The following is a 17,448-nucleotide window of genomic DNA, read 5'->3' as shown; positions in this document are numbered from 1 at the left end:
CGGGGGTGTTTTAGGAAGCGATGATGAACTGACTATGCATGAGATTCCTTAGAGGGGGAGATGAGAAGTGTTCTAAAATGACATCTGTCCAGAGATCAGGATGAGGTGTCGTCTTCAGCATAATACGCTTCACCAAATTTGGATATCGGGTATCTTGGCTGCGATAAGATCTCTATGCATGGTCCGTGCACGATAAAGAAATTCTTATTCTCACTTCACCTCACCACATTACACTTTGTTTTATTTCCGGGATTTATGGACTTCGGTGCTACGTTATTGGAATATTGAGCCTTGTGTCTTTAACTATTCTGGGGTTATAAACGGGAGGAGAGAGCTGGACCTTTAAATATTAGCATCATACTTAATTATGAGCTCTGGTTAATACATATGATGTTCGTCGAGCTGATACATGAGTATCAAAATATCGTGACCAAATTAAAGTACTTGAATAACTAACGAACAGAACAATACTATCATGCCTCTTAAGCGCCCCGGTTTATTTTAAACAAATAGAAGGTTCTCTTGTATTACGATTGTGAAACTGTAGTTCGTAGATCTAGAATCTTGAAATATATGAAATACCGGTCATTGCTTATATAGTGAACTAGGATCTCACTATTTCTATAAGTATTTTCTTTCTTTATTCTATCGATCGCTTTGTCAACTACACGAATATATTGAAGAGGAGGCCAGAAAGCCTGCTAGTGAAGTATTTATTTTCCTATAACCCTGACGACACCAGTTTCCTTTGCGCAAGGTTATATAAAATCCTTATTTTCTTTGCTAAAAAGGCCATAATGCCTAGAATACGCTCACGACCTAACACAGCATAGCTCGATATATGCTACGTATAATGTAGAGTAATTCTTGAGCTCAAAAGTGCGATGTCGAAGCCATGGTAGCAGGATGCAATTAAAGTATCAGTTTCCAGTTGGTAGGATTTTTACAGTCCAGAAAAAATGTATATCCAGAGGGTAATGAGAGACATTCGCCGTTCTGAGATCTGTGTCACAAGAAAATGAGGCACACCACAGCATCGTACTACTCCTCCATAAAATAGATAAACTTGATCGATTATTGACGGTGGCATAGAATTTACAATACTTGATACCCTTGATCCTCTGACTCAGTGTGTGGTTCCATGTATCATCAGACCTCGATTCGTATATCCGTCAAGTATACCCTATATCAAACACAAACACACTATCCAATCAGATGCTGTCTTCTGTGTGCGGGCCTTCGCACTGGTCGTTTCAACTAAATCGATCCCCTAATTACGATAGGGTTAGTGCAAAACACAAGTAAACACATCAGTTACAGCCTCGGCGTGCACTAAACATAATCCTCGTAAAATGCGCGGGGATCAGTGATTTCCCAATGGAACATAAACAGATGAGCGTAGTAGCATTCCTTAAATCGGAAGCTTTCCCCATCTTGTTCTCACACCTACGCCCTTCCCCATTTACCGATTTCCATCAGCGCTCGTCCCCTCTATCTCGCTTTCTCTGCTCCCAACCTGCCATAATGACCGCTATTTGTTTATCAAAGATGACGAACATGTCGGAAGCCAAGTATGTCCTTTATGACATCGAGAAGTACAAGCGTGATCATGGCACAAGATGGATGCTCGAGACCTACAAGAAGACATCTGCCGTAGGAGGCCCTCTTGACCTGTCCCAATTCGACCCCGGTACAGCCCATGTTTTGTGGGAATGCCAGCAGCCGGTCTGGCTAAGATTCGGCCTTGTAATATTCCGCGCTGTACACAGGGGTGGTGATAATGTGCCGCCTGGATTTGTCCTTGGTATTGTGGCAAAAGAGGATTTGGATCTCGAGGTGAGAATGCGCCCACCGAAAGGCGTGTGGTACGATGCTAATAAAGGTTGATAGTTGGCGCAATTTGATATCCATCTTGGATTCATAAGTGAGTTATTTGTTAGCCATGTAGGTGTTAAGGCCAGGTACCTCTGTCGCGAGAAGCATCCTAAAACAGTAAATTTAGGGATGGAAGATTATTGACCTCTGGATCCAAGAGGATCATTTGTATATTGATATCGAACTAGATGTGAGGTTTAAAAACCAACTTTGATTGGGAAAGACTGCTGACTGTTGACGCTTCAGGTCGATGCCATTGCTGCTGTTAATGGGGATGTTGAAGATTATCTAGAGCCGGCAGGATATTCACGGTTGAGGGATGCTAGGCTATCTCGAGGGCTGCATAAAAATCCCAACTCGTTCGTGATGGTATTAACATTCCTGGATGGTATCCCACCAATGCCCAGAAACTGGATGCTTCCTAGTGAGACACAACTCCCGGCCCCAAGGACTCGATCGCCCCAACAACGAACCTCTCTATCATCCACCAATCAAAATTTTGAAGATCGATCCATTACACCAGCCTATTCATCGGACGAGTACGAAGCAGATAATTCAGCATCTCCCTCAAGTGTCGCATCCGATCCCGAGCAGGTTATGGAAGACTACTCCGATACTTTCCCTTTTGCTGAGGACAATTTAACAGTTATGGCCGACAATGAAGAAAGGCTTGCTGCTAGAATGGATGCTGAGTATCGTCTGACGCGCGGTACTATGAATCCTGACCAAGCCACTTTCCAAGACGGTGAAAACAATGCAAGCGCTGGTGACAATCCGGACGACTCCGCTGGTTACTCTTCGGGTGCGGCCTTGAGGGACCTGCTCGGACTGGATGGACAACGCACCTTCACTATGCCTAACAACGAGGGTCCCATTAGAAATGCCGCGGCGTCAGCTGATTCTGCAGGAAGCGATCCACCCAGCCGCTACAGGCATAACTCCGCCGGAAACAATATATTCAGCGAGCCTGTTCATCACTCTACAAATGAAATGGAGCCGCAATTACCCACCCACTTGGCCGAAACCGAGACCACAGAGGCCGCCCCGCTGTATATCGATTCTGATGGGTCTTCACCCCCAAGGCGGAGGGCTAAGGATCTTGGAGAGTACCTCGGTGTTTTTCAGAAGCCACTCAAGAAATCTCAGCACACACCTTCGCAAAGTTCATCATCCGAAGAAAGCATAAAAGGATCGGGATCTAAGTCGAAGTTTCTGCCTGGGATGTTCAAAGGTAAGGAAAAGCCTAACTCTGCTTCCACTTTGTCTTCCGAGGGAGGTGCCACTTCACCTCGACGTCTGGTGAAGACTCGACCCGCTCCTACTGGAAATAAATCGGGAGCCGCACAAGGTGGATCCTTTAGTCGTGCTACCGGTCCTGGCTTAGCCAGGAGTGAAAACATTCTCGCAGGATCAATAGGAAGAGCTACTAGGACTATCGCCAATGAGGACGTCGATCATGGGCCCAATACACCAGCACTAGCCTCCCCAGCTGCCTCTGGGACCCGTCGTCGCCGCAGAGGTGGGAACCGGGATAGCGCTGAGACAGTCAACCAGGAACAATATAGGAACAGTAGCAACTTAGTCAACCGTGAATTTCAAAATAATAATTCCGCTCCAGTCGCTTCAGCCACCAGAAATGCATTCTCCACCAGTTCTACCCCCTCCAACCCGCTCCCCACCAATACACAGAACGGCGCCGGCGTAGCCGCCGTTCAGACTCCCACTATTGTCTCACGGGTATTCCCAGCTGATAGCTGGCAGGCCAGAGTGAGGGGAAACTACAACACCAAAGTCGATCAGGCCGAGGATGACTACGAGGCTATCGCGGAAATCGATGAATTCGAAGAAGCCAGGAGAGTGGATGAGGAGAGAGAAAGGACTAGATGGTACTGGCAGACAAGAGGTTAAGCAAAGGAAAGAGGTCAACACGGGTTTAAAAAATTACTCATTTACAATCCCCTCCCTCTGTAATATTACGCGTTGTTTTCCTTTGTCATAGGTGCACCAGCCCATATACCCTATCTATCGCCCCTGGTGCTGTCACCACCGTTAGTTCATGTCCCAGAGAGTCCTTCCCGAGAGGGAACCACTACATTGTAATTTATTTACATTGTCAGCTCCATATATTAGCCCAGTTATTAATCCAATAATTAATTAGAACATAGTGGCTTCGCGTCCTGTCAATCCTGAGCAGGGATTCATCTCCTTTCCAAGAACACTAGATTAGATATCGAGCACTTTAGGTCTTAAGACACAGGGGGCAAACCTTCTAGGTTCTAATTTATTACATGATCGATACTTACACACTAGTATACAATCTTGGAGCACTACATACATGTATGTATGGTGTAAGTACATGGACGCAATGATAATTTATAAACATACCTACCCCTTACCGAGAACTTTGAGACTTTAATTGATATAAATGAGAAACTCTATCATATGTTTTATACCGTAATGGCTGCTACGTTGATGAAACAAAATGATGCGGCTCAGCCTTTCCACCGAACCGAGTGATAATCCATGAACCTAATATATGTTACTCGTCCAATGGAATCGGTGTTTTCTCTAGCTTAACGTACGAGAATTCGATTGAACACTCCTCTTACTGTGAGATTAAGCTTCTTCTTCCTTGACTACATTTTATTATATTCAAGTCATTTTTCAATCTTCAGAAGCGGTAAATACTCCACCGGCCCTTGACAAGTCGGAAGATTGTGACTTTCTTTGAGTAAGAGGAATTAACCTGCAGCGCTGGGAGAGAAGTCTCCAATCAGGGACTCGTTACCCCAGAGCGCTCAGTTATTCTCTGCACCGTTATGTTGGACGCGGTCCCTTGACCATAATTCCCCTGCGCAACCACCACCTTACAACATTTACCCCACCACCTACACACGTCAAACACCACACTTACCTCAATCACAAACACCAAACCCCACATATCGATATACTACACCTGTGGTAGTACCTTTTATCATTTTTACGGCGGAAAGGCTCCTACTCTAGATCTGATCTTTCACATAACGCTCAATGTACCCCGCTTACACTTCAGCGCACCGCAACTTAAATCCAAACTCCAACCAAGAATGGGAAGAGGACACTGCAATTACACCAACGACCCATAGTTGTCATTCGGCTTCTCGTCAGGCGTTTCAGGACATCAAAGATGAAGAGTACGAAGGGGAGAATGACACGGATCCCACGCTCAGAGGAAGGGTGGATGGGAAATCAATCAAGGTGTACGAGCTTGACGCAGACACGGGGATAGAGGAATGTGCAGAGCTTGAGGCGGCATGCTTGCTCATGCTTGGGGATATGGCGTGGGAAGATATTCAGTTTCAATTTGGCCCACCTCGAATGCCTGGAAATTTCGTAAGTGGCATAAAGATCTGCCACAGCGTGTGGGATCACAACTAACTGTAGTAATCTCTAGTCTCACGAGCAACGCATTTGTTATGAGGAAATAGTTGAAATGTTTCACCTTGCAGTAAGATATGACGACACTACGGGAGTGCCTTCGTTTTATGCTAATGGGAAGGTTGCAGGATTATCAACTGAAGGACGTAACGGTTTCGGAAGAGGGACTGCAGTTTGTTGTAGACCATTGTGTAAGCTTGAGATCCCTTTTGACAGTACAATCTCTAACAATGAGTAGTATGCGAAAACGCGATACAGGAAAGGCACAAAGAGGGAACATCTTTCTGAGGAATCTTTCAGGTGGGCTGTAGAGGAAGGGGTTGAAAACAGGAGAACAAATTCAACTACGTCTACTGGATCAACTCAAGGACCTACCTATACCAGAAGTGGCAGAGTCCTCGAGAGAATGAAAACATATGAAAGTCTCTCCCAACATGCACCCTCATCAGAAGACTATCTTCCCATGAGACCACCCCGTCCTAGGTTACGTTCAACGAGCAGAGGGATCGTCTCTGAAAATGGTGTCGTACGGAAGGTAAAAACTATGGGGAGATTATCATTACGCTCAGAATTCACAAAAGGCACTTCAGAGTGCAACAAATGCGACGAAGATCCCGAAACTGGAACTGACGCAAGGACTACATGTATGAAACATAAGAATCCTCTAGACTATTTCCCGGGCAACCACTCTATTCAAAACTTCACAGATCAATCGTCTCCCACCGCCAATCAGCCAGATTCGGCGAGTGATGAGCCCTGGGGAACATGGGGCGGTGCGAGGACTTCACCAACGGGAGCCTTGCCGGTCTCCTCGAATACATGTCAGCAAATAAAAAACAAGCATAATAAGACTAGACGTTTGAACTGCCCTCATCTAGAAATAGCCACCGACCCACTACTTCCCAATACTCCCTCAAGTCCTCTCGGTCATTTAAAAAATATCTCGCTCGAGAGTCTTGGTACTGTGAACCGAAAAGGCAAAGACCAACGAGGCCCTGTAATATCTGATGAGGCTGCAAGAACTGGGTCTGACCTTGGGGACAGCTTGAGTGAGGGTTCAAAGAGGCTTTCTCGAATGCAATCAATATTCGTTTCAAGACAGCTCAATAAGCCTGAATACTTCGAGGCTCCATTCCCTCAAGAGACCTCGAACCCTGAGCTATCTAGGGCGGAGTTCAATACCCATGTTCAGGAAAAGCTATATAGCAAGGATGAAGAAGAATATACCCTTGCCGCAAGTCAGTACGAAATGACTGGACGAAAATATCTCTCTCGCTCACGCTCCTCTTCTAACCAATCAACTAAATCTGATCGATCAATGATTATGGAAGTTGACCCAGACCTACTGGCCTGGATGAAAAAAGAGATCTTAACTGTCAAAGTTAGAAGAGATAGCGAAGTGACAGTATCAGACTCGACCTCATATGGAGATAGCCGCCGGAATTCTAGCTCTTGTTTCGGGGAGCAGCCTTCAACGACATCTGTCTCTGCGTGTCCAGCTCCTCCGCATAGCTTCTCCGACGCTGCGTTAGCAATAGCCATGCGAGTTCCGAACCCATCCCGTTTGCCTTCTGAAAGCTGTGAGAATGTCAGAGACTCCGGAGGATATTTCAGCTCTTCTCTTTCACGCCCGTGTCATATGCCTATTGCCTCTGAGCAGAGTTACGAGACATTCGCGAGAAATGAGGACGCAGAGAGCGCTATTGTTCCTACAGGACTCTCCACATGGAGGTTAGAGGAGCCAGGCGGACGTCCTGAGGGAATAGCAGGCGGGATGGATGCAAACGGCGATAGCTTGAATGGAACAGAAGTTGTCTATCCTGCGCTAAATGGTGTCTCACTTCGATCAGGTATCAAAGCACCGTGCCAGATGTGCATGACGGACCAGGCTCATTAATACTCTACTCCGCATTCACATCTTGCTCCTTTTGAATCACCAGATCAAATTTGGAGGATGATATGTTTTACATCAGGGTTGAGAATGGAAACATCACGAAAGATAGGGGACGTTCAACCTATAGTGTATGATCAGGTTTCATAAAATTTAAAGTAAAAGGTTGACTGGATACAACCAGTCTCAATAACCATTTTCTCCTTCGTTTTTGTGCTACTTGGAGGCTGGCGTGTTTATTTTTACAATTAATGGAAGAACCTGGATTGAAGATGAAATATAGAAGGAAATATTCTATAGTGTCAACAAGAGTACAATTTCGTTAGAACGAGGTTAAAGGACATTTGATGAAATATGCCCATTTGCCATCCTTATCTTTGGAACATGAACTGTTAGAAAAGGATAGAATGAACTGATTTGGGTAATTCCTAAACCACTACATATCGAAAATGGTAAAGGTATTGGCTGCACAGAAAACGGGTTACTCTTTGGAGAGTGAAAAAAAGCGCCGTCTATGATATCAATATCTTTAATAGCAAGCAGTGCAGAGAGAACCGATTTAGCCTAGCTTCCGTATGACCTATGTGACAATATCCCCCACATTCAGCAAATAAAATGGAGAATGGCTATGTTGGACGCAATATTTCCTGTCCGTAATCGACATGCCCGTCCCTGCTATAGTTCATGAACTCCCTGACCATTCTTATATAATTGACCTTGTCTTCGATCTTTCTTTTAGCCTTCATCCAGCCCGCCGCTTGAGCCTCGCTCTCCATAAATGCCTCAAGATCAGCCTCCAGCCCAGGCTTGTGTTCCGTTTTGTTTTTGCATTTGACTCTGGTTGACTCATCTCGATTGATGTTGTTTAGGTAATCAGTATAATCTTTCTTTAACGCTTCAATCTTTGGAGTTGACTCTTTAACTTCGGCAGGTTGGGTAAGTGCTACCCGTGGAAGAAGGGGCAGAGGTTCCTTTGGAATCTGAGTTGGTGCTTGAGGTGCAGTAGGAACAGGAGGCAAAGGCCTTGTCGGAGGTGAGGTCGGTGCTTGGGCCAGAAGCTCCTCAAAGTTGTCAGGAACGTAGAAGATGTACTTCTTCACCGTCTTTTCCTTCTTGACCCTACGTGTTCTCGGCATTCTTTCTACCTGAGGCTTAATCGGATTTGGGGGAATGACAGTCCCGATCGATGCGTTGTCGTCCTCGCCAGATGAGTCGTCGGACTCCAGAAATCCCTTTGCAGGCGGATTGGTCACATTGTCGAGATCAAAGTGTGTCATATATTCCTGGAAATGATCGACTGTAGGGGTTGTGGAATTGAGAGAGCTAGTGGAGACCTGACTTTGAGCAATTTCCGCTCTCTCTACTCTAAGGGATGAGTGACTAAGAGTTTTGCTACGAGAGCCTTGAAGTTGTTCGGTCTCTCTAAGGCTATCCACATCCACATGGGCACGCCTTAGTCTGAGATCCATTTCCACACTGAGAAATCCTGAGGAAATTATGTTTCTTTCGGCTATTGGGGCGGATATTGCAGCGGAATGAGTAGTGTGAATAGAGGTACTGCTGCCAGAATCACTTCCAAAGGAGGTTCCAAGATTGCTTGAGTTCCTGCTCCTAGGAGGCTTGGGACGGGCGTTGTCTTCAATTACCATTGCTTCGAGTTTGAGAGTAGCCAGTTCGGCGGGGATGAGCGGACGAATATTTTGCTGCAGAATCTTTGACAGGTGCCTAGTAGTGTTATACAGGTGCTTGGTGTCTTTATCGTGCGGTGCGGAGTCCCAGGTTGTTGAAGTACTTGGCTCTCTGCGGGTGTCAAGATCAACGTTCTCATTTACTAACAAAGTTCCGAAAGAACTGGGATCGATGTTTGCGACCGCTAAGCCCTTTTTAACTGCCATCATAACACGCCCCCCGGAGGTTGATTGGAAGGCTTGGAGGGAGGTGGATTCAGAAGAACTCTGACCGACGACCTTAGTGGAGTTATTAACATCTTCTGACATGTTGAAGGGAATCTTCAATGATGTAGGTGAGGAGGAGGAGGAAGTGGAGGTCTGAGTGTTGTAGTCCTTATTTAAAGGTCTTGTTAACAGAGATCGCGGGACATTGGCAGATACGTTGAATTTTTCGGGCACCCAAATTATGGTTCCTTCGTCAGAACAACAGCCGCTCTCATCCGACTCGTTATCCAAGAACCAAGATTCTCCTGCTAGACCTCCTGCAGACTGCGCCGCAGCAGACTGAGAGCTTATTAACTCTTCCCCGGAGTATCTCTCAAAATTACAGTTCTCATAGACCTTCGCATGATGAATGATTAGCATAACTTCAAACTTGTAATAGACTGGTCGTCAGTATACTTACATTTTCTTCTAACGTATATGTACTATTTCCAGTTGGCAACAGCGTTTCTTCTGTGCTATATCCCTATAGACCACTCCATTAATATCCTTCCCAAGCCCATGAATCAGCTCAGGATAGCACACAACTAACATTTGTCCCACAGTGTTTGCTGAAAGTAAGGAACATATTTCGAGTCTCTGGAGACTTTTTTAAAAGGACTATTAGTCAATATCGTCAGGAGAAATGGCAAGATCCATCATACCAAATAATACCCAGGGATTGGCCCAGGAACCACATAAAGCTCCATCTTGTAGCAGCTCCTCTGGGTTACATTTCCAAAGCTCTCACGAACTGGAAGCATCCTCGTCTTAACTGTAGTTGGCTGCGGGATGGACTGTATTGTGTTACAAAATACTCTTATCAGAAGAAATTGCAGCAACATGACATACCAGACTCTTTCTGTGGGGCTTGATACCAGCAGGAGGGGTCTCAACAGTTGGGTCTTTGTTATACAGAATACTACGGCTTGAGCTGTAGCGATGGAAAGCGTTGTAATGTTCCATTGCAATACTGGTAGTAACTGTACGTGTTGGAATAGAAACGGACATATACCTTTGTGATGGGAGTAGCGGGGTCATGAATTGACAGGATAAGTTGAGTTGCAAACTTTAAGCTTTGCTCGCCAGTTCTGGATGCGTTAGGTTCATGGCCATGAGTTTTTGACACAAGGAAATGAATAGATACAGCTATTACCCTTGCTATTGGGTTAGAAGAGAAAACCGCGAAACCCGTTGATTACACGAACGTCTCGAGCAACGGAATAATTCGCGTTTCCCATGGCAATACTTTTGTTTCTTGAGGTTAAGGTGGGAGGCAAAAACAACAATTTTACACGTCACGTCACAGAGCACACCAGTAAATTATTTGCACTTATTCGTCATTTGCCATCTAACTAATGAGTAAAAACATTTTCTCAACAATCTTAATCCACCCTATCTGAGTCTGAGCCCAGTAAATTCGAACCAGTAACCGAATCATAGCCCAAAGAACAACCAAAAGAGAAGAAATAGCCAACAAATAAATTGCCAACAAATGAAACACTCCAATCTACCCCCAAACTGCAACCTCCACCAGGTAGTATATGGCTCTCAAAGTTTCCTCTTGCTTGTTCAATATCGAGGACCTAGGCGGAACCCTTCCCGCCGTTCTCGGTTTCTTCCTGCTGTTCCTTGACCTTGTCGCTTTCACCGAGTTCTTCTTCATTCCTTTCCTCCTTCCCCTTCCTCTCCTCCTCCTCCCCCCCCTCCTCCTCCTCTTCTTGTCCCTCTTCTTCTTCATATTCATCGTCATCGAAATCCCCCTTACTGACCTTTTTCCCTTTATTCTTCTTGGTCTTGGATTTGGTTTTCCTGCCCTGAGTCTTCTTGCCTTTACCACGGGTAAGCTTTGTAACTCCATTCCTATTCTCGTCTTTCATATAGCGGTCGCGTAGACGTGTTGCCCGCATCCAAAGTGTAGTGTTGAAGTGGTTTTTAGAGGTATCATCATCAGCTTCGTCCTTTTGCTTTTTCAATCCATGGTCCTCACGAAGGGAGTCGCAATCTTTCCCGCAGAGCCATACGAACTGGTTTCCAGTATATCCATTGGCCTGAAGCCAAACCAACCAGTAGGAGTATCGATCATGGATTGGCATACAGCCGATATCAGGAGGGGGGGCTTTGAAGGCATCACTGTCGGGTGGGGGGAAGTAACCCTGGCGCATATTAAGTTCCTTTTTCTCGTCGCCTGGAATCTTAATGTTGTTCTTAGGAGAGCTTTTGGCCCCGAATGTTCCCTTCGAGGCATCCTTGTAGACCGCTTTGAGGACGTTTGCTGCTTGTTCAGCAAAGTGGGGCTTCACGATTGGCGAAGGAACCGCAGGAAATTTGGAATTATCGATGCCCCACCAATACATTGCTCCAGTTAGGCTTCCCTCTCTTGGAGACTCGCCATCCCAGTGGCAGTTATCAGTGTCACGATCCCACTCAGCCACTTCAGTCGTCTCTTCAGATCTGATCTTGTAGGTTCCCTTTGTTTGAGGGGCGGACTCCGACATTTCCGTATCACAGTCCTTGTCCAGGGCAGGTACCTTGAACTTGGGATGTTCGTACGGAACAGCCACATCCACATCGACCACCAAGGTGCGCTCTACCAAGTGTTTATTGTGTGGCCAGTTCAACACCTCGTTGTTCCAAATAGCAGTCTCATACTCCGTAAGACCATCGGGAGCTATTGTCAGAACCACAACATTAGTCAAGCACTTTAGAATGTGATTCTGAACAGGGTATACGTACTGAAGATTTCACACTCGCATTTGTCTGCGATTCGCAAATGTTCTCTTGCTCTAGCAACTACAAAGTCACGAGGGACCGGTTCGTTATTAGGATGGTTTCTGGCGTGATGTCTCCAACCCAATCCGTAAAGGTCTTCGACTGTTGCAATATCTACAAGGGGTATCAACATCAGTCTAACATGGTTAAGGGGCAGGACTAAAGGAATACGTACATGATTGTTTTATGGCCTCTTTCTTTTCGTCTTCAGTCATGTCATCGCTGAAAATCTTCTTCTTGTATACATCTAAATACCATGGAATAGTCATTTAGTTAGTTGATATTTTTTTGTAATTAGAGCTTTTGTTTGTCAGATAGAAGGCTACACGTAGTGAAAGGGATGGAAGGAACTTTTGTTGGAGGTTGTGAGATGCAGCTGCTTAGATTCATGTATGGTTGGTCGCATTGTGCTGGCCAGACATGCCTAACTTAAATCTAATCTAATCTAGTGCCCTCTCAAATACTTGAGAACGCAAAAAAAAGAGACAAGAAACAGTGAATCGAATGACATTAAGCAGGTCACTAACCAACACAAGGGGGTATAGGGGAAGACTACTATAAACGATGTTTATAATATTTGATGTTGGAGTGTGGAAGTAGGGGAAATGAGAGAAGAAACAGTGGTAACAAATAGTATAAGGCAAGTCACCAATCAACAACACAAAGGATATAGGTGAAGACTACCTCAAATGATTTTAATAACATTTGCTGTTGTAGTGTGGAAGGAAATGAAAATACGAAAGAAGAGGAAGCTGGATAACGTACCTGAGAATACGGGCTTCTCTGTCCAATAGGCTTTCCTTAGACGATCACGGTTCGCAATGTGGGCACCTTCTCCTTCAAACTTCAAAGTTATAGTGGGCCCCGCGGGAGGAGGCTGAGATGTTGAAGCCTGAACTTGCACTAACCCTGGAGAGACCTCTACCTTTGGTATCACCGGGTCTGTTGCCTTGACCTCTAAAGACACCGAAGATGTAACTTTTGACTGTTTGCTAGCTCGGAATCCGCTAGCGTCCTCTAATTTTACCTTCCCGAAAGAATCGCTGAGATCGTCCTCTCTCACACGCTTCAGACCCGTAGCAGGTAAGGTGATGCCCTGTGCGGCCATTGCCCGAGCCCTGTTGGCCCTCTCCTTGTGACGGGGGTGACCCATGACGAAGAAAGATGAGATATTTAAATAGAGTATTCTCAAAGCTGTGAATTTTGATTTTGAGGGTGGGGTGGTTTTGGTGTGGTGAGAGGGAGGTGGGTGGGGATGAGCTACTTATATAGTTCTTCGACTTGGTGGGTGGAAGACACGTAAGTGCAAACATGGATCATCAAGCCCCGCACAAAATAGAGAGAATGCCCTGCCCCCATACACATAGACGCCAGCTGGAAAGTTGCTCCCTTCCCATCCTGTCTATGTTACCCGCTCACATGGTGAGCTGGGCCATTGGGGCAGCTTTAATAGCGCATTTTCATGCATCTGCAGCTATAAGGTGGGCGACTACTGACAAATCTCCTAGCAAGTAGAAACCTTCAGTAGAAGTAACCTTGTTCTAAATGCTGATCACGTATACGAAGTAATACGATATATCAACCAACTTGTTCCTCATTGTCTAGGCCGCGAGAAATATGTCGAGCAAGACCTCCATGTCGCAGGCCAACCAGAAATGACATGGTGAAAGTTCTAATCCTTTCCTCAGGCCCCCAGAGCCTAGAACCATCCACCGGTTCTGGATCCTGATCCCACTCCTCCTATCCGATAGCCCCATTATTGAGGCACCCGAACGACAACAGTAATCTTAACGTAATGTTCAATATGCCTCCCCCAATAGTTGTGACTGATAGCCTAACCACACATCTCCCTTGAATAACATCTCTCATCCCCGGATAGGATGCTGTATCATATCTCAGTATCCAATAACACCTATAAATTACATAGACAAATATCATTGACGCGTTGATTAAAATCATTGACACCGTAAATCAGGGGATTTTCATCGTGTGAATTATCGTAGAAATTTGTCCATGCAATTTATAGGATATTAAAGACACTTTTCTCCTACTCCTTTCCCATTGCAGCATGCTCCAATTTATCCTGTCACACGCGGTGATCTAGGTGAGAGGTACAGCAACCTTACCCACCACAGTCCCACTTCCACTCTAGTCCATTCTTCCGGCCATGTACAACTGAAGCGGGTTGGACTAATGACAGTCTTTCTAAATACCCTAAAGAGGTAGATACCCAGTTCTCTCATCCCAGACCTATATTTTTTCACCAGTCATTTGTTGAGTACCTTATCCTGATGAGCGCGAAACCGCCCGTCGATATGGAGTGGTCCCCACCCGCTAGGGAATCTCCAGTCGATGAGTATAATCTCGACATCGGAGAATATTACCCCCAATATCTTGCAGCCGTCGCTCATTGTTATTCAGCACCCGGCTTCCTATCGACGGCAGAACTCTCGCAACAGCCCTCTCCCACACTGACGCCCTCTATAGTTTGGCCCCCAGACAATCGCTTTCTCTTCGCCAGTCTTTGGTAGCTACATGTGCTGATTGTTAACACCCCACACCCCCCTTGCCCTGCTCTATAGCACGAATTGAGCAGTGTCATATCATCGGTCGTTCCAACAAGATCTCTCCATATAGTGCTAACTGCAGAGGTCTCTCAGGAATATCTCCATACTTTCCTAGCTCCCTTTACCCCCTCCATTCCCCTGGACAAGCTAGTTCGCCAGCTACTACCCTCGATAGTCTCTCCAGAAGTCCCCCTTGAACCCCCTGTAGCTCTGCCTTTTACTCACAGCTTCAGTACCGTTCCTCAATCTAACATGAGTCCAATAGGCCACTAAAGACACCTCAACCCTGAGAGAACAAGCTACAGAGTCTTGAAAGTAGCTGCAGTATCCTACCAAGCACCAGGAGCAGTCCTCAAGGCCTTTGGGTGAAGCCAGCATAGCTAAATCCCGCAACTAAATTCCGCAGCTTTATCATACCCGTATTCAGTCTATGGTGACAGCTCGATGTCTTGAGGAAACCAAAGCTGAACTCAGTCGATCTCCGGACTGTTCTATATCCCTAAGATAAAACTCAATACTAAATCCTAGCCGGAAGGATGATGCTCCTACACATCACCATCGTACACGATGTGTAGATTCAATGGGACAAAGATGTCTCTTTCTTTTCTGTGTTAACCATAGACACTGCGTAATAATCTCAGCTTCATGGTGCTGATCAAAAGGCTCATTCCCCTCGTTCCTGGGTAAGGAGGGGGCAGCATAAATTGTGGCCAATGGTCTACGGATACTCCCGGGTGCTCTTTAAGAGCCTGGTCATTAAGAAGCATCCCGATGTTGAAAATGGCACACGCAGTTGGGTGAAAGACTAATACAATCCCTATCACCGGCTCTCTTCATACACGGAATCCTGAAGGAATGCAAAATTAATACCTATCAGTGTGGTAGTATCGCACGACGAAGGTCCAAATTCAGGACATATATATAGGAGGCCATTGCCACTAAACATCAACCGATAAGGCCGAGTTGAGCGGAGCCAGGACTGGTGAGTGAAGCGTACTCTGAACCAGAGAACCGTCGTGGTGTAGAAATCAACAACGGTAGAGCCCATCTACACACCGGTTCTGGTAATAGGCTGCTTCGGTGTTTATCCATCGACGAAAAGTTCTTCCTTTATCTACATTACTAACATTACATTAGGTATTATGTTCTATAGGTGCTCTAAAGATGAAAGGAATGGGCATAATTGCTCGGCGTTTAATTCTCACTTAGTACCAATCACCGTGGAAGGCAATGATTATATCACGAAGCTCAATCAAACGTTCTCTATCAATGGTATAAAGTAAAATATAACGACTAGTTGGAGTTGAAATGGAAGGGTGCAGAGGGAATTGAGCTCTGATGCATATCTGGTTGCTCCATGTAAGGATGGTTGACGAATAGATACACGGTGGTCCTGAGGGGATCGATGTCTAAACCATATCTGTGTCTATTGATGTCAGTCAGAGACTCTAACGTAGCAATTGAGAAATATTCTGAGAATGAAAGTCTTCATTTACAATGTAAATCTTGTCAGTCCAAGGTCGGTCATGGTTCTCGAATGTATGACTTCATATGGGTCAAACATTGATCGACCCGCTGAACGGAGAGCAAATCAGCTGCACTCATAGAGAGCTGAGCGTTCAGATCCTTTTATACCATAGTGCTGTATAGGACTCTCTATACATCTGCGATTCCGGATGCCTTGGGAAAGACGTCTCTACTAGTTCACCACAAATGTTTCATATTGATAAGAAAAGACCACCACATACCATATACCAGGCTCTATAACCCTCAAAGGAATATTTCTCACAATTAGGGAGGAGGAAACACGATTTCTAGAATCGCTCGCTACTAAAATCATCTTTCGACCCCGTTGTCACGTGACAGATATTGATCCCATTTCGAGGTTTATCGATCCGGACGTGCTTGACAGTGACCAGGACGGTCGCGCCAAAGGATCCCTATATACCTAGGTTAAACGTATCTAAGTATGATCGGAATGGCGTTGTATCGAAAAGCGCAGACATTTTTGGTTGGTGATGATTTTTTGGCGGGGTCACACAACGCCAGCGCAGCGTGATGCAGCGACGCAGCGCTCAGATATACATGGATGCACAACCTTTCTTCATGCATGGATGACAAAATCTAAGACATACGATAAGAGATACCTACAAAATACATTCAGGAGGATAGATCTTCCCTGGAATTCCAGCTCCGGAAATGGTTAATAATCCAATATTTGAGAATATCATTGGTCTTCTTCATTTCTTTTCTCCCTGACGTCCTCAATCTTTTTCATACCATTATACCTTGGCACGGTGTCACAGATATTGCAAACACATCTATACTTAAAACTGAAACTCACATCCTTAACAGCCTCCATCGCTACAGTAGTTGTTGTTATCGAAAAGCGTCGTCTCATAACAACCTGTCCCAACGTCCTCCAAAGATTCGGTGGGTTACTCTAGCTGCTTTTCCATATCGACCACCTTCACCCGAAGGTCACACTATGTGACAGTTACAATAGCTAGACGAGACAGAAACTTCTTGTTTCATTAACCCAATAACACGCAGATACTGTAATACGAGAATCTATGAAGAATAAAACAGAGTATTACATGAAGAAAATTGTATAGATTGTTTTACAAGATTACACGACAAAAAGTGGTTTTAAGACATAATCAGTGCCAAGACTGATTATGTTACTGGACACGTATACTTTGGATGACAGATACATGTATGATGTATATACACAGGTTCAGTTATACTTTATATACCACAACCAATAGATCAAAATTGATCTACATCTTAATTATCCTGCACCTTTTGCAACTAACTTGAACATAGTACACTACAGAGATATCCAGAATACATATATACGTTCATAATTTATTCAACTAAATACATGTAGGATGTCATTGTTTCCAGGGTATGAATATTAGACTAAACTTATAGAAGTACTGTAGAAGACAAACGTTTGGCCTTTTCAATTCGATTGCAATATTACGTTTTACGT

General features: G+C 45.0%; 4 protein-coding genes across 4 annotated transcripts; 2 read left to right on the top strand and 2 right to left on the bottom strand.

The window, feature by feature from the left end:
* Positions 1–1,548: 1,548 nt before the first annotated feature.
* On the top strand, positions 1,549–3,783 carry LAJ45_08841 (uncharacterized protein; the record flags this gene model as incomplete). Its single annotated transcript, XM_046118390.1, has 3 exons — positions 1,549–1,836; positions 2,003–2,065; positions 2,122–3,783. The coding sequence occupies 3 exons, from the start codon at positions 1,549–1,551 to the stop codon at positions 3,781–3,783; spliced, it is 2,013 nt and encodes a 670-aa protein (XP_045968346.1).
* A 1,122-nt stretch (positions 3,784–4,905) lies between these two features.
* Positions 4,906–7,189, top strand: LAJ45_08840 (uncharacterized protein; the record flags this gene model as incomplete). The annotated part of the gene is made up of 3 exons (XM_046118389.1): positions 4,906–5,247; positions 5,309–5,464; positions 5,531–7,189. The coding sequence occupies 3 exons, from the start codon at positions 4,906–4,908 to the stop codon at positions 7,187–7,189; spliced, it is 2,157 nt and encodes a 718-aa protein (XP_045968345.1).
* A 620-nt stretch (positions 7,190–7,809) lies between these two features.
* On the bottom strand, positions 7,810–10,080 carry LAJ45_08839 (uncharacterized protein; the record flags this gene model as incomplete). The annotated part of the gene is made up of 5 exons (XM_046118388.1): positions 7,810–9,474; positions 9,539–9,601; positions 9,668–9,721; positions 9,780–9,911; positions 9,967–10,080. 5 exons carry the CDS (start codon positions 10,078–10,080, stop codon positions 7,810–7,812), a joined length of 2,028 nt encoding a protein of 675 aa, XP_045968344.1.
* A 620-nt stretch (positions 10,081–10,700) lies between these two features.
* LAJ45_08838 (uncharacterized protein) lies at positions 10,701–13,039 on the bottom strand (the record flags this gene model as incomplete). Its single annotated transcript, XM_046118387.1, has 4 exons — positions 10,701–11,785; positions 11,851–12,000; positions 12,062–12,133; positions 12,652–13,039. 4 exons carry the CDS (start codon positions 13,037–13,039, stop codon positions 10,701–10,703), a joined length of 1,695 nt encoding a protein of 564 aa, XP_045968343.1.
* Between the last annotated feature and the right edge of the window lie 4,409 nt (positions 13,040–17,448).

This window comes from Morchella importuna, assembly GCF_003444635.1.
Source record: "Morchella importuna strain M04M26 chromosome Unknown Morimp01GS032, whole genome shotgun sequence".
In the NCBI taxonomy this organism is placed as follows: Eukaryota; Fungi; Ascomycota; class Pezizomycetes; order Pezizales; family Morchellaceae; genus Morchella; species Morchella importuna.
Note: the sequence above shows the minus strand (reverse complement) of the source record. Positions and strands in the feature narration are given on the sequence as shown.